The 26,923-nt window shown below is 36.5% G+C and overlaps 1 protein-coding gene across 2 annotated transcripts; it reads left to right on the top strand.

The window, feature by feature from the left end:
- The first annotated feature begins 797 nt into the window (after window positions 1-797).
- Window positions 798-26,638, top strand: MDM2 (MDM2 proto-oncogene). Of its 2 annotated transcripts, none has more exons than XM_068969733.1 (11): window positions 798-1,098; window positions 1,804-1,888; window positions 4,494-4,568; window positions 6,694-6,827; window positions 8,800-8,849; window positions 11,742-11,809; window positions 11,947-12,043; window positions 15,115-15,275; window positions 19,737-19,892; window positions 20,870-20,947; window positions 23,117-26,638. In XM_068969733.1, the coding sequence occupies exons 2-11, from the start codon at window positions 1,808-1,810 to the stop codon at window positions 23,690-23,692; spliced, it is 1,476 nt and encodes a 491-aa protein (XP_068825834.1). In that variant the 5' UTR covers window positions 798-1,098; window positions 1,804-1,807; the 3' UTR covers window positions 23,693-26,638. The 2 variants fall into 2 exon arrangements, with proteins under 2 accessions (XP_068825834.1, XP_068825835.1); XM_068969734.1 differs by lacking the exon at window positions 798-1,098 and adding an exon at window positions 1,549-1,668.
- Window positions 26,639-26,923: the final 285 nt, after the last annotated feature.

Here is a 26,923-nt window from a genome sequence, read left to right as displayed (position 1 = left end):
ATGAACAGCTCAAATAATGAACTGTTCTTTACTTTTTGGGTTGAGCCAACTCAATTCTCACGTCCTGGCTTATTTCTGAGACGGCCATGCCTATGTGCCAAAAGGGGCAAAGTAGGTGAGTCTTTCAGTCCTGAATGCCTAATAAATATATTTTTAATGGGAATGAATACATTCATATATAGACAAAATAAACCCAAACACTCTAAAAGCCTAAGGCGTAACCGTTCTCTACCCCAGTTCGTCTGAACGCTAACCACCAGTCTTTAATTCCTCCAACTAAAATACTGTATGCATCCCTCAACAAGCCCTCACTGTGCTATTTTTAATCATACTTTTAAAAAACAAACAAATAACTTATTTGTATACAACTCCAGCAGCCGGTGGTGCGGGCTTAATATATCGCACAGCTGTTAATTTTGGTTTCTCTTTTGGTAGCGGCACTTAGATTCGCATCTGCCTGAGTTTCCATCGCGGTCTGGAAGTGTAAACTCACGAAATACAAAAATAACCAAGGGATAAAGAAGTCCCAAGTTTGGCGCCCAAACTAGGCGGCGGCGCGAAGGGCCAGAAATCCCCTCCACTCGCTGGGAACTCGCGATCTGGTTCGTTCGCGCGCGCCGTGCTCCGAGACGGCCCCCTTCGCGGAGGCCGCCGGGTCCGGCCCCGCCCCTACTGGGCGGAGGCGGCGGGGCCTTGGCGCGCGCGCGCGCGCTCAAAAGCCCGGATGGGCCGCGGCTTCCGGCGCGGTGCCCTCGGACGGCAGGGGGCGCGCATCCGGCGCACCTCGGCCAGCTCGGCAGGCTTAGGGGCCTATGCGGCCCGGTGTAACTGAAAGGAAAATGGAGCAAGAAGCCTAGTCTGAGGGGTAGCCCTCACCCCTCTGACCGAGGTCCTGCCGTTTTCACCGCCAGGAGCCTCTTTTTTCCTCCGGATCTACTGCGTTCGAGCGCCCCGCCGGCCAGGGCCCTGAGAGTGGGATGGTCGCCGAGGCCCGGGGCGTCGGGCTTCCGCGCGCCCGGTGACGGAAACTGGGGACCTTCGGGGACACCCCCCCAACTCCGACTCCAGTCGCGGAAAACCCCAATTAGTGAGCATCAGGTATCGGCGTGGAAGCGCGTGGGCAGTTCGGGGTTTGCTCTGTGACTTCTGTCTCCCGGCTCGCTCTCGGCCCCGCGCGCAGCCTTTAGGTTTTCGTGGTGGGGGGCGCGGGGCACGTGGGTTTGTAGAAATTTTGCTGGAAGGAGGCGAGACTGTCGCCGCCAGGGAGGAGGGCGGGGTCTTAGGGCCGCGCTCCGAGCGGGCGGGGGGTTTGGGAGGGGGCTCCGCGGGCGTCCGGGGTAAAGGTCATGTGCGAGGGGGCAGCTGCCGGGTGCGGGCAGCTTCTTGACCCGGGGCCGTAGTAATGACAGGTGTCTGTTCGGTAGCTTCTATTACCCAGGCGCTGAGTCTGGGCAAGATTGGGCTGGTTCTGTGGGCAGGTTGACTCAGCTTTTCCTGATGGGCTGGTCAAGTTCGGACACGTTCCGAGTCTGCAGTAGAAGGAGCTAAGCCCTGACTTGTCTCCAGCTGGGGCTATTTAAACCATGCCTTTTCCCAGCTGTGTTCGCTGGCTGTTTGGGAGAGAGAACCTGTAGTCACCTACGTATATAGCACTTTATGCTGATCCAGGTAAGGACCCACTTACTAACGGCTTTACTTTCAGTAAAGGCATTATTTGTCTCATTTCTATATGATTTTTGTCTTTTTTTAAAACAGGTGTTTCATTATTTCAAGTTTTTATCGTGTTTTTTTTCCTACTCTTAGGCAAATGTGCAATACCAACATGTCTGTGTCTACTGATGGTGCTGTAAGCACCTCACAGATTCCAGCTTCGGAACAAGAGACCCTGGTTGGTATTTTTGTCTCCAGTGTAACTTTAACAAAAAGTTATTTTATGAGGTGATCTGCTAAATTCCATAGACCCTAATTATAGCCTGGCTCTTAAAAGTGAAATTGTAGTCCATAGCTTAAATTCTGCCACTCAGCTATAACTGTGGAGCAGAAGTTAATTGTAAGCATCATTATTTATTTTCTTAGCTTTTTACCAAACTGAATTTAAAAGTCAGTTTCATTATCTTCTTAAGTATGGATGGTGAAGTTATGGTTTATGTGACTGATTTTTCGATTTTGACCTGTCAGTATTTAACTTTTAAATGGTTTCTGAAAGTCACAAAAATAATTCATGTTTGTTGTAAAGATTTTAGACATTATAGAAGAGTATAAAGTAAAAACTGAAAATGCTGGTCTTTTGTTCATGTTTACTTTTTAGATCTTTTTGTATGTACATATCCACATATATATGTGTACATGTGAGTTTTAATTATGTTGTTTGGTTTATTTTGCTAAAATAGGATTTTATGTATATATATTGGGCAAATAACATTGTGTCAATAAATAAAATCTATAGAATTCTTTTTTAACAGCTGCATGGTAATCCACAGTGTTTGTATACCATTTTAAAAATTTATGCCTTCAGTGATAGATTTTTTTTACATTGCTTTTAGTTTTTGAGTATTACAAATAGCACTTTGTTTATATATCTTAACACAAGCGTTACCTCTCTCTGCCAGAGCTGAGTATTATCACTTTATTATTTTGCCATTGTTTTGACAAAGGAATTGTATTGTTTACATTTGTATTTCCCTAATCTTTGGTGAGGTTGGGCATCTTGTCATTTGTTGAATTTGTGTCTTTTGGGGTTTGCTTGGTCTTATCTGTATACTTTTCTTTTAGGCTTATTGGTTTTTCTTAATAATTTGTAGCTGTTCTCTGATTCAAGTGTATTTGGTTTTTATCATTTATAAATGGTACAATTAACTTTGCTTATGTGGTCTTTAAGTAAAATTTGATTTCTGCTGCCATTTGAATTTCATATCATGTCTTGGATGAACTCTCCCCTCCCAAGATGATGCAAATATATTGCTGTGTTTTCTTCTAGTGCCTTTTCTTATCTAGAATTTTCTTTATGTAAGATTAAAGACTGGTATTTTTTATAATAATTTTCTTATTAATGCATGTCTTTTAAGTCTTAATAAAAAGCTTATGGCTTTTCATTGGAGATTTTTCATTTTGCATTGTTTTATATAGTTTGGCATTAATATAACAAAATTTTAGAAAAATAACTATGTTCTCTGGGAGAATTGATTCTTTAACTTGAAAATAAAGCTCATAATGTAAACACATGGGGAAAAAACACATGATGAGAACAATTAATGATTCAATACTACATTTATTGTGTGTTTAAAATTTTTCAGTTATTAAATAATGTTCTGTTGATTAGCAGGAAACAGGCAATTTTCTTAATCTAGTTTTGAGAATTAGATCCCAAACTGGGTTGCTGTCAGATTTCAAAGTTAGATAGGACTGGAGTATACTGAAGGGAGGTGCAGAAGCACCAGCCTGTAGGGGTGGTTGTGTAGCTGTAAAGATTTTGAAGATTTTAATAGAGCATCAGATAGGGAGAAAGAACATAAACACATTACATTCCTGCCCCCTTGCCAGTTATTTTCTAAATACAACTTGCAGATCCTCTAGATCAGAGGCAGCAAACAACAGGCTATGAGCCAAATTTGGTCTGTTGCCTAGTTTTGTGACTAGTTTTATTGAAATGCATCCACATGCATTGGTTGCATATTATTTATGCTTCCAAGTCATACTATCTGGTGAGAAAAGCTTTAGAATATTTACTATCGGGCTCTTTAAAGAAAGAAAATGACCCCTTGATCTAGTTGGCTGGCTCTTTCAATACAGGTTGTTCTTTGTATTTGTCATTTTTGTGTTTGTGCAATAACCAGCACTGTCTGGTTCATGGCAGAAGCTCAAAAATGCTTGTCAAGTAGATATGTGGAACGTAGCCAGCTAAAAGTCAGCGTGATACTATAGTAGGAGGAAAATGCTGGCTTGCCATTGAGGGTTGTGAGTTGCAATATTCAGATCTGCTCTTAATTATCCTTGTCAGCTTGGTTAAAGTTCTTAACCTTCACAGACCTAATCTGCAGAAAGAAAAGATTGGTAAAGGGACTCAATTGTAAATTACATTTATTTTTTTCTCTCAGATTTTGTCATTTAGCTTACAGTAAGCTCATTTGAGTATTCATTTACAGTTGAGCTTGTAAGGTAGTAAGCAGGTGATAGAAATATCTGGAGGAAAAAGAGTTTCACTGCCTTGGCATGAATGTTGATCACAGCTGATAATACTTGAGGGTCCTCTGATTACTTGCATAATAATTCCGTCCCAGTATTTTTTTCTCCAAACACAATCTGTGGTATTCAGTTTACATAGTCTGTTACATTTAGTGAAGACGTTATGACTGACTTTGTGGGGTCTAACGTTGTAAGGTTGCTAGAGATTGTGTTTGCTACCCTTATTGAAATTCTCTATGGATGGGTTTCCTGCAGGGCTTTTGGTTCTGGAATGATTTAAAAGTATGATAGCAACTCTTTGTTCTTTATAGGTTAGACCAAAGCCATTGCTTTTGAAGTTGTTGAAGTCTGTTGGTGCACAGAAGGACACTTATACTATGAAAGAGGTATGCTGAACTAAGTTTAAAAAAAAAAGTCTTCCTAGTTACATATAGCCATGGTGAGAAATTGGCCATAGAGAGGGATTTTCAGTAAGCAGTAGTTTTAAGTATTGTGCTCATTTGGACTGTAATTTGAAGCTGAAAATTCAGTTTATACTCGAATTTCATTTCTCAGCTGGGAACCTCAGACAAGGGGAAGCTCTATAGGAGTTTTTTGCCTTTTTGTGCTGTTAACCCACTTGATGCACTGTTGTAAAGTCTTTTCAGACTGGTAATTCTTTCTCAGAATCATGTTTTTAAATGGATGAAATAAAATATATAGGATTACAGTGGGAAAATTACATTAAAATATAGTTAACAAAATAGTAAATGAGTTTGTGATACATGCTTTTTTATGACCACTTTAATTCAGCAACAGATCTAATTAATTTGGAAGTTGTAAGTATAATTGGTATTTTCAGATGTTTACATCAAGCATAGTATGATATGAGAAATGCTTGTGATTTTTTTTATTGGTGACAAAATCAGTTATTGTTAATACTTTGTGATTTGTTGCCTGTATTCATATTTGAAGGAAAAGCTAAATTTCAGTTAAAAGGTAGTGAGAATAAAGATAGACAGTTTTTTTCCCACCCAAATTAATGGACCCCCTGAATTCTATCCAAGGACTTTTTGGGCATCCATGGATCCCAGGTTAAGAACTTCTGCACTAGAGATACATGAGTACAGTATACTGATCTTTCTGGGAGAGAGGTGAGCTGATTCGTGAACATACATTCTATTTAATGGATACATTTCAATGTGGTGTTCTCTAGCTTTAAATTTGTGCACTAAAGCATGCTTTTCACTGAGAGATTGGGTTGTCTTGGGCAAAATTTGATGTGAATGAAATGTGCCTCTTCCCCATCTCTCACAGTTTATGGGGTTCAGTACCTTATCTACATCAGGATAGTGGGCAAGAGGAGATTTCAGATCCTTTTCATTTTTAGCCACACCAGAAATTTTCTTACAGGATGTTTGGTGGAAGGAGTCTAGGTTGTCTTCCTTCTTCCTTTCTCACTGTCTACTATTTCTGATCCACAGTCACATAGAAATATTCCTTTAAGTTTGAAACCTGCTTAGCTAATTAAGTCTATAGATGATGTTTGCAGGGAAGTATCAAGGTAAATTATGTTTTTAGGGATGTTAACTTGGGTCTGACCTTATGTTATTATGTAATCAGTTAAGGAAACAAAAAAATACGCCTTGTAGCAGATAGAAATAAGGAGAAAATTGATCAAGACCATGATAAAGACTTAAAATGCTTGTGTTAGACCGTGTAGAGTGATGGATGTGTTGTCTGACACAGTTTCCAGTTGTAGAATCTTTGTTTTGTGGTATGTGGGAGAGTAATGAAAGCTGGTATGGAGTAGTAGAAAGAAAGAAATACTGGACTAAAAGTCAGAAGACCTGGTCGGTGTTTTTACTTCTCATATGATTTATGAAATATCAGAAGAAAGAGAAAGTACTCGTAAAAGTACATTGTAAACTGTAAAGTATTTAGCCATATATGTATGATTCAGGGTCATTATTTTGGTTACTTACTATATGCATTATGTTGGTATCTCTGAGGGCTTATTTCATGCATTGAGTTCTCCCCAGCTGTTACATAGATGTAATTAATTGGTCATTATCTTGTCTTCCTCATCTGTGATGACCTCAGATTATTGAGTTATATGGTATCCAGAACTATTTAGTAAATGACTCCAGGTCACTGCTATATTTTAATTGATGTTTTTGATTCTGCAGCTTTTTATTGTTACCATTGGTTTTGCATTTTGCTGCCTTTTAGTTTCTTCCTAATAAGTAACACCTAGATATCTGGGCAGAGGCGAAGTCTGCCCTCCCCCACCCCTGGCCAAAGACACATTTTAAAGTTTAAGTAAATCAGAAGCAGTGTTTCTACTTCCATCAAATTAAAAGGAGAACATATAAAATCAGCTCTTTTCTTTTTTTAAGAATATAGGATGGTTGTTATTTAGATGTGGTTATTGGTTGTTTAACCCTCTTCAGATAAAAGAGATGTTATTGAGTGTATTTGAAACAAACATTTAATTTTCTTTAATGCTCAGAAATTGTATTTCTATTTCAGGTTATATTTTATCTTGGCCAGTATATCATGACTAAACGATTATATGATGAAAAACAACAACATATTGTATATTGTTCAAATGATCTTCTAGGGGATTTGTTTGGAGTCCCAAGCTTCTCTGTGAAGGAGCACAGGTAAGTCTTTAGTCTATAAAATGCCACCTGGGCAAACATTGCAGTTCACCTCCATCTTCACACCATTTTGTCAGAGAAAATTGTTATAATATGTATAAAAGATAACTGAAGTTTCATTTCTTAGTATTATAGCATATTGTTTGAGAACCTGAGTTCTGGAATCTTACAGGCTTGGGTTTAAGACCTAGCTCAGTCATTTACTAGCAGTTAAACTAGGTAAATTGGGTTAAGCCTTAAGTTTCCCCTGAATATGAAGTAGGAATAATATAAATATCCTAGAGGTTATAAGGAAGCAGTGTGTAAAAAAAAAAAAAAATAGTGTTTGGCACATGGAAAGCATTTATTAGCTACAAGTTACTGCATATTAAAAAAAATTCTTGTAATCATTTCCAAAGACAACCTTTATATTATCTTGTGGTTGAAGGCTTAAATTTGAGCTCTAGTTACTTTAGAGATCTTTTTCTTTGTCATATACCATTGTGACACTTAATCAGCTGCATTTAACCCGGGTAACATTTCTAGAATTGTTCTCCTGGGAACTGAAGACCCTTTTTTCCGTCATTCTTACTTTACATTCGGAATTCCTTTCATTTGGTTTAGGACATTTAGTCTCTTCGCAGCATCTTAATTAATGAGATGACTACTTTTCACCTGAAACATTTAACTGGCTTCTAGTATTTAAGGCTCGGTAATGTTATAGCTAAAAAGATAATTGAGTTGGTTTATTTATAACTTTAAAACAGCTTCACACTTAAAAATATATATTCATTATTGTACATTAAGAGAGAAAGCTAAGGACAGGGAAGAGTGACTACAGTTTGTCACCAAAAGGTATTCTTACTCACCATTTTGATGGTATGCGCAGATGTGTTTTGACTGTTGGTGAATATACTTTGATTTCACCTTGCTGTTAAACTAACATAAGCATCTTTCCATTGACAAACCATTTATGTTTAATACTTTATTTTATACTTGGCCTTGGAATATAAGCTTTAATTTTATAAAATAAATAACTTGATAATTTTTCACTATGTATTAAATTTTTATAATGTTTGGAGCTGTAATTTCTGATACTGAAAGTACAGATTTAAAATTATTTTTGACTTGAAGTCTAACGTGTTAAGGTTAAACACTGGCAAAACTACTGACTTGGGAATGAGATATGAATAGGAATATTGATTTTTGTGAGTTTAAGGAGCTATATGTTATTAGTCCCAAGGATGAAAACAGTTAGCTGGGATTGGCACTTCCCCCTTAACCTTGAGAATTAGAAATGTCTTGTGACCAATAAATGTTCTCTAAAATCTTTAATTTATTTAAAAAAAAAAGAAGTACCATGACTTCATTGAGCACTGGCATAAGTGAATTGTTTCCTTATGTTCCAGGAGGGCAGAGATTTGTTTATATTTCCTTCTTTGTTTTCCCCAATTTCTAGAACAGTGACTAGTAGTCAGCCTGTATTAAATGACTGCAAACTATTTTATCTTTCAATTTTCAGATCAAGAAGGAAAATCCATTAGATGATTGATCCAGGTTGATGAAAGTCAAAACTATAAATCAAGTTCCTATGTATTGGGTTTTACAGAACCTACTACCTTTTTAAGGCAGTCTACTTCTATGCCCAGAGCTAGATAATTTCTGTTTGAAAATAAGAATGTTAACCTGCCTCATGTGTTCATACCAGTTTTTGTGGACTTTTGCTAAAGTCTAAACAATGCATGTTTCAGGAAATGGAGATGGGAAATCTTTGAGCTAGGGAGACCTTAGTGATTATTAGGCTGTATGTAAATCATTGTGCAACTAATTATTTTGGTGCTTTTTAGTGTCTAGGAGTTTATCAGTACTTGAATGTAATAATTTAAAATTTGGGTTGTAGTCTGATAGTTTATACTAATGTACATTTAAAAGTCCTGTTCAGCCCAGTTTAATATATTTTTATTTTAAAATGTACATCTTTTTTTTTCTCTACAAGGAAAATATATACAATGATCTACAGAAATTTGATAGTAGTCAGTCAGCAAGGTAAGTTAATTTTGAATGCCATAAACCATATACTGTAAAATACCTTAAAGACATTTTGTGAATGTGCAGACATTTTATAATTGTGATTCTCTTTAAAAGTTGCTCTAATTGTATATAGTAAGGGTATGATAAATTTAACAGGAAGAAATACATATGAGCACAAATAACATAATGCTAAGTTTCTCGTGCATATTTGCACTATATCCTATTACATAAATTTAAACCTTGGGATGTCAGGTTAGAATTTGTTTGAAAGGTAGATAATTTCAAAAGATTCTGCATGGTAGACATATGATCTAACCTTGAAACATGTATTCGAAGACTTTGGGAAGTAATCCAACTACCTAGGTAGGACCATTTGAATGGAAAGGCCCTTTTCTTGTGTGTTTTTTATAATAGACAAAGCCTTGTTTACCAGTTTTTTCAGGTGAGTGCCATTTTACTTCCCTTCCTTTAGATGTAGTTCTTAACTGGTTATTTTTGGGTTACATAACCTGTTGATAATCTGATGAAAGTGCTAGGTTCTTATTCCTTAAAGATATACCCAAACATATACAGTGAGATTCTGGTAAATGTTTAACAGTCCAGTCTCCAGGGAAAGAGCCTTGATTTGTGGTTACTGGTTTTCATGATATAAATACTCTGACCTTGACCGTTTTCAACTACAAACATGGGGTTAGGAAGAAATGTACATTTGGCTTGGGAATGCTGGTAGGAGCTGGCTCCAATATACCACAGACTTCTCAAAGTCTATTTTTGGTCTGTAATTAAGAACTGTTCTCAGAAGCTTGTTTACTTTCCAGAATGAACTGACCACCCCTTTGAGCTCCTATTATTCCATATTAGATTTTATTGTTATACTACTTTTTTACCCTTACTTGCTTACACACTTTTGTCCTATTCAGGTTTGCAATCTGCGTCATATAGTACGGTGTTTGGTAATAAGGTCTTTTAGTAAATGTGTTGAATTGAATACCTATTCTTCCAAAGTTAGGATTTAAGACCCATAAAAGGGCATCACCATCTTATCCTAGAATAGAATTAATTATTAGGCTGGTAACTTGAGATTTTATTTTACTGAGCACTTTTTGAAATCAAATGAAGGCAAATAAACAACTATAGTTATAGTATCTGTTGTAGTATTTTCAGTTTTCTGAAGTATTATCCCTGATATATTCATTCATTTAAGTAAACCTTTGTTGATTGCTAGGAAAATTGTATTAATGAAGTGGTAACTTGTAGATTTCCTATGTTATTTAGATTGAGTTTGTTTCAGGTTTCAGATTACTTAATTAACTTCAGAACTCCTTTATAAAAAGGTTCTCAACCTTATTATACTTGGTACTTCCCTTTTATTACATCTGTTTTATAACATCTCTTACACTAAAAATATAACCTATTCATATGGACAACTCAAAATCAATGTAATACCTTTACCCATAATACAAAAGAGAAACTTTTTAATGATAATGCATATCATTTCAAAATGTTAATGCTCAGACCTGGCTTCACAGTTAAGGTGAAATGTTTCCAAGGGAGTAGTAAAGGGTATTTGATTATGATCTTTGGTGATAGTATATATTCCATATCTGAAATTTTGACTTGTGCTGTGACAGGTCTATACATCCACATACAAACTAAACCTATCTACCTGAAAGTTACCCACTTCAGTTGATTATTTTCCCATTCAAATCTGTTCTTCATCTGAAGTATCTCTCTTGGTAAATGATATGCCACGCATTCATCTACCCAAGATAGAATCTTGGAATCCTTCTTGACTCCTTTCTCCCTTGTCTTGTGTATTAGACACCAGGTTTCTGTTGGTTTTTACCTTTTTAAATTTCTCTGGAATTGGCCTTTTTTCCATGTCTTAGTTTAGGCTTTAATGCTTTTCATTTGCGTAATTACAGTTGCTAACACTGGTTTCACTCCCCGTTCTCCTCTAAAATTTGACAGAGTGAGTTGTCACTCCTCTGCTTAAAGTTACCATTTCAGTCAGTTCAGTCGCTCAGTCGTGTCCGACTCTTTGCGACCCCATGAATCGCAGCATGCCAGGCCTCCCTGTCCATCACCAACTCCCGGAGTTCACTCAGATTCACGTCCATCGAGTCAGTGATGCCATCCAGCCATCTCATCCTCTGTCATCCCCTTCTCCTCCTGCCCCTAATCCTTCCCAGCATGAGTCTTTTCCAGTGAGTCAACTCTCCGCATGAGGTGGCCAAAAAAGGAACATTTAGGGGCTTCTTATTACTCGCTGGCCAAAATACTTCCTGTGAACTAGCAGATCAATTTTATTTCTTAGATTAAACCTTTTTAATGGTGAGTGGCTTAGGGAGGAATGTGAAGTATTAGCTGAGAAGGAGGCAGTGATTTGCAGTTGGTGGCATGCATACTGCTTGTTGATATTTTTGTGCTGTTTAGCAAGACATGCAGGATCTTTGAAGATCCTGCCTACATTCCTATAGTAATGAAGTAGCTGTAGTTCTAAAGCATCCTGTAGTTCTGGATGCTTTTTTCACACAGGGCTCTCAGTCTGAAATAGCCTTTCCCAGTTGTATTTCCGTATGTTCAAGTATGAAACCTTTCCTGATTCTTTTTTACTCAGACCTTGCCTTATCTCTGCCAAATAATCATTACTCCATACTCCCATCTTCTCCATTAATTTACTTCTTTTAGTGTGTTTATTGTGCTTTATGATGCTTCTTATGTATCTTCTATATTAAAATGAATTATCTATTTACATCTCTAGTATCCAGCACAGGATGGCACTTGGGAGACTACAGGTTCAATGTTGATTGAAAGTTAAACTGTATAAGGAGTTTGTTGTGATAGCATCTATTGAGTAGCCCTTCCTTTCCTAGTTTGTGATTCTTTGTTTTTATTTTCTATCAGAACCATCAGATTCAGGCACATCTGTGAGTGATAACAGGTGTCACCTTGAAGGTGGGAGTAATCAAAAGGTAATATTGATACGAACTCACTCTACAATGATATTTCTTGAAAATTGGGGAAGGTTGTTTAAAACAATGTATTTTTAGCTTCCTGATGTTATAAGTTTGTGGGTTTTTTTTTTGTTGTTTCTCCCTTGCATGCTTAGGACCTTGTGCAAGAGCTACAGGAAGAGAAACCTTCATCTTCAGATATGGTTTCTAGACCATCTACCTCATCTAGAAGGAGAGCAGTTAGTGAGACAGGTATATATGAATATTTAATTGGCACTTTCAAACTGCTTTTCATTTTTCATTTTTTACTGATACTAGTCCGTTTAGACTTAAATTGTGCTTATTTTGGTTCATGTGAATGAATTTCTGAGGTTCTTATTTTTATATGATTTAGTTGGCTTAAAAATTGTTTTCTTGGCAACATTTCTGGTTGATTACAGCAGGCACAGTTTCCTGTGTCCTGTATTTTATAGTTGGCTCTCTGCTAGTCAACATAATAGAGGGCAAGGATTTAAACTCTGTTTTAGTCATCATTCTTAGTCACCTTTACAGTTAAAGTATTTGTTATTTCTAATAAATAAAACATAGCAATGAGTTTAAAAACAGAAAGTAGCATCTTAGGAATGAAGATGAGGTAAAAAAGCTATTAACCTTCAAATAAAACCCACACTTTTACATTGGCTTGCAAGGCCTGATCTATTTTTATTCTGGTTTTTGGCCTTTTCCCCCACCTTCAGTGTGTTTCAGCCACATTGATTGTTTGGTTCTCAAACAAGTCAAAATTCTTTCCAGCTTGCACCTAATTTTTTTTCTGCAGGAATTCTTCTGTCTCAGCCTTGCAAGACCAACTCCTCATTTTTCAATTTTTGCTTAATTATTACTTTCTCAGAGAGCCTGCTTCTAACCACCCAGACAAGTAGATCCCTTTTTGTTACTCTTTTCCTTGGTACTCTGCTTGTTTCCTTCATAGCACTCATTATAGCTTGTAAATGCTTGTGTTTTGGTTGCCTTGATGTTTGAATGTAAACCTCCTCTGGTGGTAAGGATGATGGCTGACTTCACTTTTACACCCACTGCCTAGCACTGTGCTAGACAGAAGCCAGTGCTCAGAAATGTGGACTAAATAGTTCAGTTATGATGAACATACATTATGGACACTATATTCTCAGGCACTAAAAATAATGTAAAAGAATATTTAAGAGAAAACAGCTCCTGGCGGTCATTTTTTAGTGGTTCTGGAGTTCTTTTTTAATGGTGAGGAGTTAATGCTTTCATTGCTAGGACCTGGGTTGGATCACTGGTTGGGAAACTGAGATTCTGCAAGCCATGCAGTGCAGCCAAAAAAAAAAAATTAGAAAACAATCCCAAATTAGACATACAGTGTGATAATAGGTATGTTTAAGAAGAAAAAAAATTTTAATGACAGCTGGAAAATTACTAAAGTGTTAATAGTAGTTATCTCAATAGTAATATTATAGATGATTTACTTTTAAATTTCTATTTCTTAAGAGATTTCTACAGTAAGTAATATAACACTTTGATCAGAAAAAGCCCCAAAGGTTATTTTTTAATAGAGTTAAAAAGATATTCTGGACTTTGAAAAAATATGCATCAACAGCATGGTTTTACCCTTCTAGCCCACATCTTTCAGTCAAGGTCACCTTTTCTAATAGTATAAACATGATTAAGAACTTATATCAGAAACTTGTGATCTTAGAGGATATAAATGTGTTTTGGGAATTCAGAGGAAGAAGAGATTACTTCTGACCAGGAAGGTCAAGAGGGAAATGGAATGAGCAGAGGTATGAGTTGTACTTGTTTCAGGCATACAGATTAGGATTATATTTTATTAAATCTCATAACCCTTTTAGGTACTTAACATGTAAGGCTGCAGTGAGCACCCTTGCACATATGTTTATAAATGATTATGTAGGTATTTATCTATGATAGAAAAACTGACCATAAAATGTTACACTGTTTTGGATTTTTACCAGTAGTGTATAAAAAGTCCTCTCCCAAATCTCTTGAGACTTTCTCGTTTTAGTTTTTGTCATTCTCACGGGCGGAAAATGATGTCTCATTTCAGTTTGCATTTCTTTGATTGCTAGAAGATAAGTCATTTTTTCATATTTATTAGTCATTTGTATTTTATGAATTGAACTGTCCTTTGACTTTTTAAAAATCTTGTCTTTTACTTGATTGGCAGGAAGACTTTGTGTAAATGGATATTAGCTATTTTCTAATATATATTGCAGTTCTTTTTTAGTTTGACAATGCCTTTTCACTTTTATTTATTGTATTTTATATTGTTATTAAGTTTTAATTAACAACCTAATCTTGATAATCTTTTTCTTGAGGGCTTTGTAGTGTTACATTATACTTTCCCACCCTTCCCATTCTTATATAAAAATAGTTGGATGGTTTTGTTCTTTGTGTTTGGTTTTTTAATCCACTTGGAATTTATTTTTATGTCTGATACGAGGTAGGACTCATTTATATTCCTGACAGATTTGGTAACGTTCTGAGTTTAAGTTAGAGATAATTTCTTATTTAAAATAAAATGGATCAGGAACTTTCTTGGTGGTCCAGTGATTAAACCTATGAGCTTCCATTGTGGGGAGTACAGGTTGGATTCTTGGTCAAGGAACTAAGGTTGTGCATGCCACCTGGCCCAATAAATAAATGAATAACCCACATGGCCAAATAAATAAATGGACTAATTTTGTTAATTGTGATTCCTGTTAAAAATACTGAGTACTAAGGAAACTGAAACATTAAGAATATCTTCTAGGTAAATTAAATTTTGAAATCTTTTATCTTAAAGTTTGATAGAAAAATCTGAAGACTTGTTAGTAAAAACTCTAGATGGATTAAATTAATTGTGACTGGATAAAGTTCTGAAGTGAAGTGAAAGTGAAGTCTCTCAGTCATGTCCAACTCTTTGCAACGCCATGGACTGTAGCCTACCAGGCTCCTCTGTCCATGGGATTTTCCAGGCAATAGCACTGGAGTGGATTGCCATTTCCTTCTCCAGGGGATCTTCCTGACCCAGGGATTGAACCCGGGTCTCCCATATTGTAGACAGACACTTAACTGTCTGAGCCACCAGGGAAGTCCTGAAACAAGTCCTGAAACATTTTTTTAAAATGTAATGTTCTGCCATCAGTTGGACAGATCAGTAAAAGTGTTGACTTTTGAAGCATTCATTATTTTTCTGTTTAATTTCATTGAAACAGCTTTAGTACAGATAGGTAACTTAAGACAGCTCAATTTTTAAATAAATTACAGTATAGCAATTTAATTGTTTTTCTTTACATATTCAGAAGAAAATTCAGATGAATTACCTGGTGAACGACAGAGAAAGCGCCACAAATCTGATAATATTTCCCTTTCCTTTGATGAAAGCCTTGCTCTGTGTGTAATAAGGGAGATATGTTGTGAAAGAAGCAGTAGCAGTGAATCGACAGGAACTCCATCAAATCCGGTAATCCTCTAAAGTCTAGTTCTGGCATTCCTAATAGGCATTCAGACAGAATGTACGTGCATGACGTATGATTGATGCTATACACTTGGTAATTTTTTTTTCTTTCAAATGAAGCTATAGATCTTCCTATGCAATATTGCTCTTTACAGCATCAAATCTTGCTGCTATCATCAGTCCCATTCACAGCTGGGTGGTGGTTTTGCTTTGGCTCTATCCCTTCATTCTTCCTGGGGTTATTTCTCCACTGATCTCTGGTAGCGTATTGGGCACCTATATCTATTTCTGCTTTATTGACTGTGCCAAAGCCTTCGACTGTGGATCACAATAAACTGTGGAAAATTCTGAAAGAGATGGGAATACCAGACCACCTGACTTGCCTCTTGAGAAGCCTATATGCAGGTCAGGAAGCAACAGTTAGAACTGGACATGGAACTACAGACTGGTTCCAAATAGGAAAAGGAGTATGTCAAGGCTGCTATTGTCACCCTGCTTATTTAACTTATATGTAGAGTACATCATGAGAAATGCTGGGCTGGAGGAAGTACAAGCTGGAATCAAGATAGCTGGGAGAAATATCAGTAACCTCAGATATGCAGATGACACCACCCTTATGGCAGAAAGCAAAGAAGAACTAAAGAGCCTCTTGATGAAAGTGAAAGAAGAGAGTGAAAAAGTTGGCTTAAAGCTCAACATTCAGAAAACGAAGATCATGGCATCCGGTCCCATCACTTCATGGCAGATAGATGGAGAAACAATGGAAACAGTGTCAGACTTCATTTTTTTGGGCTCCAGAATCACTGCAGATGGTGATTGCAGCCATGAAATTAAAAGACGCTTACTCCTTGGAAGGGAAGTTATGACCAATCTAGACAGCATATTAAAAAGCAGAGATGTTACTTTGCCAACAAAGGTCTGTCTAGTCAAGGCTATGGTTTTTTCAGTGGTCATGTATGGATGTGAGCGTTGGACTATAAATAAAGCTGAGCGCTGAAGAATTGATGCTTTTGAACTGTGGTGTTGGAGAAGACTCTTGAGAGTCCCTTGGACTGCAAGGAGATCCAACCAGTCCATCCTAAAGGAGATCAGTCCTGGGCGTTCATTGGAAGGACTGGTGTTGAGGCTGAAACTCCAATACTTTGGCCACCTCATGCGAGGAGCTGACTCACTGGAAAAGACCCTGATGCTGGGAAAGATTGAGGGCAGAAGGAGAAGGGGACGAGAGAGAATGAGATGGTTGGGATGGTTGGATGGCATCATCGACTTAATGGACATGGGTTTGGGTGGACTCCGGGAGTTGGTGATGGACAGGGAGGCCTGGTGTGCTGCGGTTCATGGAGTCTCAAAGAGTTGGACATGACTGAGCGATGCTACTGAACTGATAGATCTTCCCTACACCTAACCCAGGTTTGGCGAAAAGGGTGGAGGATAATGGAGTTGCACTGGAGTGTGTTGGTAAAATTCATACCAATGTTAATAGTTACTGATGTCACCATACATATTGGAGAATCTTTGTGAGCCACTGCACCAAAGATAATCTTAAAATTCTAAACAACTTTGTCTTGAATATTTATAGTAAAAATACCTTATTACAGCTCTCAGCTGTAATCTCATCTTTACACTTGCCATATGTAGGTCTAGACATCAGGGAAAGTATTTACTAAGGCCATGAAATATTTGTATATTATTGCATGGATGATGGGAAAATATCAGTACTTTTTGATTACTGATAGAATAATTCCAGTATTAGCCAGCACTAATGTTTTTAAGATACCACTGAAGGAAGGTTTGTAAAGAAGTTTTTGCCAACAAGAACACTTAACAAATGGAATATTTTCTTGTCATTAAACATTTGTCTTTAAAATTGGAATCTTTATTTGTGATATGGCAATGTCTCATGGCCATTCTGTATATTAGTGATTGTTTTATAGTTTTCTAGAATATGTAAAGAAATGAACCAATTATGATAGTAACTATGTTCTTTTATGTATTCTTGTTACTTTATTATCTTTGCATTTTTTTCTTCTGAAGCAGGGATTTTATTGATAGAGATGTACCCTCTAGATATAATATTTAATAGAGCTGTTACTTGTATAGGCCACTAGATGGCATCATGAGCTCTCCTCCAAGAGCAAGTTCTTCATTCAGTAGATATTTGTGCCTTTTCTGTGCCAGGTTCCTTTTGGCAGTAATGATACAGTAGTAGTCAACGTGGATATGATCCTTACTCTCATTGGGAGATAGGTCATTGGCAGTCAAACAAATAATTTAAACAGTCAATAAATGCTGTGAGGGAAAAGATAGGTTCTTGAGAGCAACTATGTGTGATTTAAAAATTGAATCCACCCGGTAAAGCGTCTGTCTACAATGCAGAAGACTGAGTTCCATCCCTGGGTCGGGAGGATTCCCTGGAGAAGGAAATGGCAGCCCACTCCAGTATTCATGCCTGAAAAATCCCATGGACTGAGGAACCTGGTAGGCTACAGTCCATGGGGTCGCAATGAGTCAGACACGACTGAGCGATTTCACTCACTTACATTAAACTGATGTGTCATGAACTTCATGTTTGGATAACTTTATTCCTTACAGATGGTTTTAATACAATAACTATGCCCCATTTAAATTTACAGTCTTTGTTAAAGTTGTTTCAGAATTCTAGCTAAGCAATATTAAAGTTTTTGTTTATTCTACCTGAAATACTGCCTTGTAACCAAAGCAGTGTAGAGGGTGTTGTTTTTTTTTTTTTTTTTTTTTTTGGTTAGTCCTGTTCTACGCTCTCTTCTAAAAATCCTGTTTATTAAAATAAAATTCTGTTGGTTTTCAGGTGAAGTCCCGAGTTGTGGAAGCTTTTGGTTGGGTTGATTTTTTTCTTTCCCTCTTCATTTTAGTTTCTCTCACATGGGGTAGTTGTCTGGTGTTGTCATTCATCCGTTTGTGAAGGGAGCTAAAGGAAAGTGCCTTTGCCTCCCATCTTCTCTTTGTTTTGGGTTCAAAATATTGGAACTAAGGCTATATTCTAGGCTCTATACTAGGCAATTACCATATTTTGTCACCTCAGCAGCCTCAAACTCCATTTATAGATGGGAAAACTAAGATTTGGGGGTTTCAAATAACTTTAGATCACATAACTAATAATTGTCACAATTGAAATTCAGGAAAACAGATTTTAATATTTTTTCAGATCAAGGCTGTCTGATGCTTTTTAAATACACAGTGTTTAATTTCTAGGTTTTTCTTTTTTGAACATCAGGTGAAACTTTTGAAAACTACCTTAAATTTTGCTCTCTTCAGAGAACCCCCTAGGTCAGCATGGGCCAACTTTTTCTGTGAAAGGATGGATAGTTACTGTATTCTGATTTGGCTTATGATTTTAGTGTGATTGTTAATAGAGCCCTCCCCCCCTTTTTTTTAGGAATTAGAACTGCAATTTGAATGTTACTTTTACTACTGTTTTCCTAACATCATGATTTAAAATATTTTGGTCTTTTGACCTTGGTGGTTATAAAATAATATACCTTTGTTTTATAAATGATTAAATCTAAACTCATGTTTCATGGGTGAAATCATTGTGGCCTTTACAAACTGAATGTGTCTAAGCTTGAGGTGCTTACTGGCAAATCTAAAATAAGAATGTTTGTATCTTGAATACTAGACCAAAGTACTTTTTCTGTTTCTAGCCTTCTGCTTTATGTATGTTCTTACCCTTAGCCACTGATGGCAATTATTACAGGACTGAAGGTCTTAGTTTCTTATACTGTTAATCAGAGTTCTAAAATAGGAGTCACATGAGCATATACAAATTTTTTAAAATAAATTTTAAAAATTATATATGAAAGCTCTTCCAAAGAAATTCTCAAAGTTCATTAATATAAATCATAATTATTTTATGTGTTATAACTACTAGCATCAAAATACAAAGATGATTAGAAATTGTCTTAACTCTTAAAGTATGTGTAATTCAGATAAACATGCATGCAAAATTATGTTTTGTATAATTTGTGTGTGAAAATAATATGAGTAGCACAGATATTAAAGGTGGGAGTGTTTTTTTAGTTACAGTATTGACAAAGCCTTTGGCAAAAAAGAATGAGCAGGATTTGAAAACTCAAGTTACTCCAGTTAGGGAGGAATTGTGTGGAAGTTGAAGTTTGGTTTAGAAAACAATCTGGATCTGGCTAATTTTTCATATTTAGTGAAGGGGAAGCAGGGTGTTTAGTTGAAGAAAACATGAAAATGTTAATATAGATGTTACTGTATGTACCTTCTTGAATGCCAAGGGAATTTGGCCTTTTTCTTAAATGGAGTTTTGAACAGAGAAAATATTTATCTAGTCGTAACTCAGAAGCTTAACCTAGTGTCTGTGTGTAGAATCGGACTGAGGGGAAATTAGGTGCACTGGGGATGAGTTAAGAAGCTGTTACAGGTAATGTCCATTAAGTCATCTTTTTTTGCCCCTGATTTTAGGATCTGGATGCTGGTGTAAGTGAACATTCAGGTGATTGGTTGGATCAGGATTCAGTTTCAGATCAATTCAGTGTAGAATTTGAAGTTGAGTCTCTTGATTCAGAAGATTATAGCCTTAGTGAAGAAGGACAAGAACTCTCAGATGAAGATGATGAGGTAGTTTTTTTCTTTTCTCTGATTATATTCTAAAATTCTTATATATGTTCCATATTCATTAACTGAAGTTGAAATAATGTTATCAGATTTCACATCACAATTTTTGACTCTTGATTTATTCAAACTAGAATATTGGTTTGTGGACTTGAGGTTTTGTAATTCCTTGTTGTCTTATTTATATTTTTAGAAATACAGTGTCAAGAAGTCAGTAGGCCTTAATGAGCATTATAATAGTCTGCTCGTTTTAAAATTAATCCAGTTCTCCTCTTTCCACTGTTAATTTACTTTTTATAAAAATCATGCAATTAAAGTCACATACTACCACCAGATCTGTTTCCTAGAAATGACCAGCTTGAACATTTCTAGCTATCTCACTGTTATTTAATACCTGCATATTTGTAAAACAAAACTGCTTGTACTGAATTTTTTACTTTATTCATTTTAAACATCCTCTGTGTTGACTTTTTACAGTAGTGAGTGAGGATTTTATTGTCCTCTATTTCTCTGCCTTTGTATTCACTCATTCCATGTGACCTTTGTCTCAGATTTCTCATATATAGCACAGTTGGACCATGGGTTCCACATCTGCAGATTCAACTAAGTGCAGCTTGGAAATACTCAAAAAAAAAGATTTCTACAAAGTTTCAAAATGCCAAACTTGAATTTGCTGTGAGCCATCAACTGTTTACATAGCATTCATGTTGCATTTACACCTTATTGCATTATATTTACATTGTATTAAGTATTATAAACAATCTAGAAATGATTGAAGGATAGAGAAGGATGTACATAGGTTGTATGCAGATACTGTGCAGTCTTACACAAGGGACTTAGGTATCTGCAGCTTTAGGTATCCCTCAGAGGGTCCTACGACTGTAGTATATATTATTTGTTTAGGACTTATTACCACTGACAGGTCTTACTGGTTGAAGAAGAAAGGTGATGAATCGATGCTAATGTTGTTTTGTTTGTTTTAGGTATATCGAGTTACTGTGTATCAGGCAGGCGAGAGTGATACAGATTCATTTGAAGAAGATCCTGAAATTTCCTTAGCTGTAAGTATACATTTATTTTTTTTCAAGGAATCAAAAAATAGCATTGAGACCAAGATTAAAAAATATATATCTAGTCTCCTACTTCTTGACATGAGATAATTTTTATAAAGTTAAAATTGTGAAGTTTTAATGACTTTTAAAGTGTTTTTGTTCTTTTATTGGGTTGGAATCTGTTGGTACTCTTTAGTTTTTTTTTGTGCTGGAATTTGAACTTTTAAAGAACTGTATTACGGAAGATTTTGAGTATATATAGCGTAGAGAATAGTACAGTGTATCTCCTTTGTACTTATCATTCAGTTCTAACATTTACCAACATTTTGCCAGTCTTACCAAATATAAATATTTTCATATTCATATTAGGAAATACAGGATTTTCTATTAAAGAAATTTGGACTTAAACATTTACATTATGCCTCAGAGTTCTTGAGATATTGAATGTGTATTTTTTAAATTAAATATTGTTGTTTAATTTTTGTTTTTAATATTGCCTTTTATTTAGGTAGGAAATCTCATTTCTCTGTTTTCTGAGATAGAAACAATTATTAATTATCCAGTTAAAGCAAAAGAGAAATTATAAAACTTTAGGAAAATACTCTACTATATTAGAAAATAATTCAAATAACTAATTGACTCATTTGATGTCAGGTTGAATTAAATATTTTAGACATAGGTCTTACAATTTATCAAACTCTTGAAGCACTTGCCTCCACTGTGTGCTCAGTCGTGTCCGACTCTTCGCGACCGCATGGACTGTAGCCTGCCAGGCTTCTCTGTCCATGGGATTTCCTAGGCAAGAATACTGGAGTGAGTTGCCATTTCCTTCCTCCCACATTACAAGACCTTTGTCTTTGGTTTTATCATTTAGTAGAGCCCTGCTTTTACAACTTGAAAGAACCAGTGTGGGAGGATGATTGGTCTCGACCTTTATTGCTAATATCTTATGTTATTTGTCAGGCAGCTTAAAAATGGTTATATTATTCATGGCAAGATAAATGGGACCAATAGGGCAAGTTTTACATGTACAGTGTTTCAGGCAAGAACAGTGCTTCTGTTAAGGCAGGGAGATAAGGATAGTTCAGTGAAGAGACTTGTGATGTGGAGTTTGTTAACCAAATTGCATCATGGGTGGAAAGATTTGAGAAATAAAGTTGAAATAAGGATGAAGCAGTGAGCAGTTACAGAGATGAGAACCCAGAAAAGGATAGACAAGTAAGGGCATGCATTTTGGCTAGTGACAAGGATGGCAGAGTTTAGCTGGTGGTGATTGCTGAGAACGTTTAGTGTTCCTTTGTGGGTGAAATTAAGGAACACTCATTTGAACCCTGGTTTTATAGAACTTCTAAAAGAGATTTAGTCAATGGCAAACTGGATAATAGTTTTGTCTAGATTGATTTGGTGAACTCTGGGCAAGGTATCAGATCTGAGCTTTCAAGGGAGTAGAGTGGGTACAGACCTCTACAGAGAATATCCCGTAGCATAGCACTTGGCTTAAACCAAAGGAGGTGGTGCAGTGGCAAAGAATCTGCCTGCCAGTGCAAGAGATGCAAGAGATGTGGGTTCAATCCCTGGGTTGGTACAATCCCCTGGAGTAGGAAATGGCAGCTTGTCCAGTATTCTTGCCTGGAAAACTCCATGGACAGAGGAGTCTGGTGGGCTACGTACAGGCCATGGGGTCACAGTGAGTTGGACACGACTGAGCGCACACACACTGTATATCCATTTCTTAGGGATTCCCAGGTGGCTCCTGCCAGTGCAGGAGATGTGAGATTGATCCCTGGGTCAGGAAGATCCCCTGAAAAAGGAAATACCCACTCCAGTATTCTTGCCTTGGAAATCCCATGGACAGAGGAGGCTGATGGGCAGTAGTCTATGGGGTTGCAGAGTTGGACACGACTGAGCACACACACACTAAATGAACCAACTGAGGTACATGTTAAGGTCATGGTGAATACATTTTTCATTTTATAATTTTTCCGCATAGTTTGGCTGGAAAAAATAGGTATTTACAAGATCGTGTTTGAGGAAAGACATTGTTTTATATAAAACATGAAATGCTGAAATTTGAGTTGTATGATAAACATTTTGCCTTAGACATATTGAACAAGTTGTTAGCATTGCTGGATTGGTTATTGAAGAGTTATAGAAGCTAACTCTCTTGTTTCCTTGAAGGACTATTGGAAGTGTACTTCATGCAATGAAATGAATCCTCCCCTTCCACCTCATTGCAACAGATGTTGGGCCCTTCGTGAAAATTGGCTTCCTGAAGATAAAGGAAAAGATAAAGGGAATATGTCTGAGAAAGCCAAACTAGGAGACTTGATGCAAGAAGACGAGGGCTTTGATGTCCCTGACTGTAAGAAATCTACGGTCAGTGATTCCAGAGAATCATGTGTTGAAGAAAATGATGATAAAATCACACAAGCCTCTCTGTCTCAAGAAAGTGAGGACTATTCTCAGCCATCGACTTCTAATAGCATCATTTATAGTAGCCAAGAAGATGTCAAAGAGTTTGAGAGAGAAGAAACACAAGACAAAGAAGAAAGTATGGAGTCTAGTTTTCCCCTTAATGCCATTGAACCTTGTGTGATTTGCCAGGGTCGACCTAAAAATGGTTGCATCGTCCATGGCAAAACAGGACATCTCATGGCATGCTTTACCTGTGCAAAGAAGTTAAAAAAAAGGAATAAGCCCTGTCCAGTATGTAGGCAACCAATTCAAATGATTGTGCTAACTTATTTCCCCTAGTTGAACTACCTGTAAAAACAGACTTATATATTATAGGCCTAAAAATTTAGACCTGAAATTTATTTTTATTTTTTTAGCTGTATTAAAGCAAGATAATACCTTACATGTAGATCTCTCCCAATAGTGATTATTCCTTTTAGGAAAATGCCTATTCTGTTGCTATTTTATATTTGGCTTTCAGTGTAATTTAGATTGGATTTAGTACCTTTCGTGTAAAAAAAAAAGTTCCTGTGAAAGATTTAATATTTAAATTTTAGATACTCTTAAACATTCTAATCCTTCATTTTTGTAGTCTTTCAGAGAGACTTAAAGTACAGTAAGCCTCCTACATGTGAAGATTTGCAACCTTTAAGTTGCGAACTTTCAAAGACGCAAACAAGCATTTGCATACTCAGCCACTAAGTTCACGTGTCTTTTATACATTGTCACATGCATCCATCCTCTGCAGCCGGTGCTTTTGTATATACTGTACACTACTGTGCCGAGTACAGTGGTACAGTATTTTTTATTTCAAGCTCAGGATGTCCAGAAGCAAGTGTAAAAGCAGGAGGGATATAGCTGTTACTGCTGAGAAGCACCAAGTGAGGAGAAAGAAATGGCAATCCACTCCAGTAATCTTGCCTGGAAAACCCATGGACAGAGGAGTCTGGCAGGCTACAGTCCGTGGGGTTGCAAGAGTCAGGCATGACTTAGCAACTAGACCATCCACCACTACAAAGTGAATATATGCTTAAAGATAATGTCTGAAAAGGATATTTGTTATATATTACCTAATTTTTTGGTGGGAGGGTGGGAATCAAGGAAGACTAGGGGTTATTTTTTCATCAGCTTCCATTTTATACTTATTTATAATGGCCATTATTTTTACCAATACTGTAAAACTATGAAAATGAATAAAATACTAAAAGTTTCATATAGCCAAAAGAAAAGAAGCACCAAGTGGTAACTGGGCACAAAAGTGAAAACAGTTGAGAGAGTGGACTGACAAGAGGAAAAATGTAGCTGAAGAACCAAAGAGGTTCACAACGCAGGAAATGGCTTGGGGATTTTCTTTGAGGAGGCACCGTTCATTGTTGAGACACAGGAGCTAAATGTAGAACAGTACACGAAGCAAGAAGGTCGCAGCAGCCATTCAGAATCCAGTCCAGTGTTACCATGTCATTTTATGATGAGAAAAAACAGCTACCACCCAGACATCCCTGGATCGTTTTTCCAAGAGGGTAGATAAGAGTTGAATCTAGTGAGGAACCAGAACCTGTGCCATCAGCGTCAAGCATGAGTGCAATTGCAGCCTGCTTCTGTCTCCTGTTGCTGGCCATCCTTCAGCCCCAACGTCTCCCTCCAGTCAGTAACTCTTCTTGCCTATTCACTTGGTGCCAATCCCTGCGTACCAGCTGAATTGTACTAGTATAATGTACTGCTGTATTTTTTTAAGGTACTGCTCTGTAAGATAAAAAAATATTTTATTTTTTTGTGGTTTTATGTATTATTTGTGTGAAAAGTATTATAAACCTATTACAGTATAGTACTATGTATCCGATTGTGTTAGTTGGGTACCTAGGCTAACTCGGTTGAACTAAGGAACATACTGGACTTAACAAATGTGCTCTTAGAACAGAACTTGTTTGTATGTAGGGGACTTACTGTACTCTTTCTAGATAAAAGAAATATTGGTGCTACATGAGTAGCACTTACACATTTCTCATTCTCCAGTCTCTTGGATATTGTCAGGGATAGACTAAACAGATTGTTTTTATACTAGCCGAAAATGTCATAACCTCTCTAAATTGTCCAAAAATTATACATTATTTTAAGAATAACAGAACATAAAATTCTAAAATAACTCTCAAACTGTAGAATAACATCTTGATTTATATTAAATCTTCAACAGAATAGTGAAAGTAACTGATTTACAAGGTCCCTGTGTTTTTCTCCTATATATGACAGTTGTACATACTCAAGTGAGGATAATAAAATCAACTGAACTATGATTAAGATAGAACTGAGCGGTAATTTTGTACAGCAAGTTTGTGTGCCAGTTACAGAATATGGTGTTAAACTTTAAAAATAACACACACACACACACACACACCTTACCCATGTATATAGATAGGTAGGTAATGACTGAATGGATCAGTACTTAGCCAAAGAGTGTTCCTCAAATAGAGTAAAGCTTAATTTGGGGTTTATAATACTTAAGCTAGGGCTAAGTAGAATTGATCTCTGAGGAGAAAAAAGATAAACACCGTATAGTCTTCTCCATAGCTGTGAGTTCCACATCCATGAATTTTAGCTTGGTTTGGAAATAGGAAAAAGATACCAGAAAGTTTCAAAAAGAAAACTTGAATTTGTTGTACCCTCTCAACTACATAGCATTTGTGATACATTTGGTGTTCTAAGTAATCTAGAGATTTAATTAAAAGTATATGGGAGAAGGAGAACCGTTGCAAAGTTTATGTGCAGAACTATAGTATTTTATATAAGGGACTTGAGCATCAGATTTTGGTATCCCAGGGATCAGGGGGAATCTTAGAACCAATCCCCTATGGATACTGAAGGACAGCTGTACATTTTAGAATGTAACTCAATGATTATGCTCCTTACAAAACATTCAAACTGCTCCAGATAATTTCATTCAACATACACAGGGATTACTAATGCAGTCTTGATTGTCTAAATATTTTGATGTAGCATATGTATTTATTGATTTACAAATAAAAGATGTACTGAGTGCTTAAGAATTGTTTAAAAAAATGTGGCTATTGGATCCTATAAGCAGTTTTCCCAGAATGAGTTTTTTACTCCAGTTTTATTGAGATATAATAGACATACAGTACTCTGCTGTAAGATGTTATAGCATAATGATTTGACTTATTAATAACTAAATGATTATTTCAGTAAGTTTAGTGAACAGCCATTAGATAAATTATAATGATAGAAAACTTTTATTCTTGTGATGAGAACTCAGGGTTTATTCTCTTAACTTTAATGTAGAACGTACAGCAATGTTAATTACATTTATCATGTTGTACATTATATCTTTAGTACTTACAACTGGAAGTTTGTACCTTTTTACTGCCTTCATCCATTTCCCCTCCCCTAACTCCCCACCTGATAACCACAAATCTTTTTCTGTTTATTTGGGTTTTTTGGGAACTATAAAGACCTACAATACTGTGTTCCTGTTATACAACAAAGTCATGTGGTATGCTATAATTTTCAAACGAATAC

The sequence above is a fragment of the Capricornis sumatraensis genome, chromosome 4 (assembly GCF_032405125.1).
Source record: "Capricornis sumatraensis isolate serow.1 chromosome 4, serow.2, whole genome shotgun sequence".
Taxonomy (NCBI): Eukaryota; Metazoa; Chordata; class Mammalia; order Artiodactyla; family Bovidae; genus Capricornis; species Capricornis sumatraensis.
Note: the sequence above shows the minus strand (reverse complement) of the source record. Positions and strands in the feature narration are given on the sequence as shown.

Bases quoted from the DNA above. Each gene is read 5' to 3' on its own strand.
- MDM2 (XM_068969733.1), top strand. From the start codon at position 1,808: ATGTGCAATACCAACATGTCTGTGTCTACTGATGGTGCTGTAAGCACC. The intron at 1,889-4,493 runs GTTGGTATTTTT...TGTTCTTTATAG, and splicing joins CTTCGGAACAAGAGACCCTG to GTTAGACCAAAGCCATTGCT. The intron at 6,828-8,799 runs GTAAGTCTTTAG...TTTCTCTACAAG, and splicing joins TTCTCTGTGAAGGAGCACAG to GAAAATATATACAATGATCT.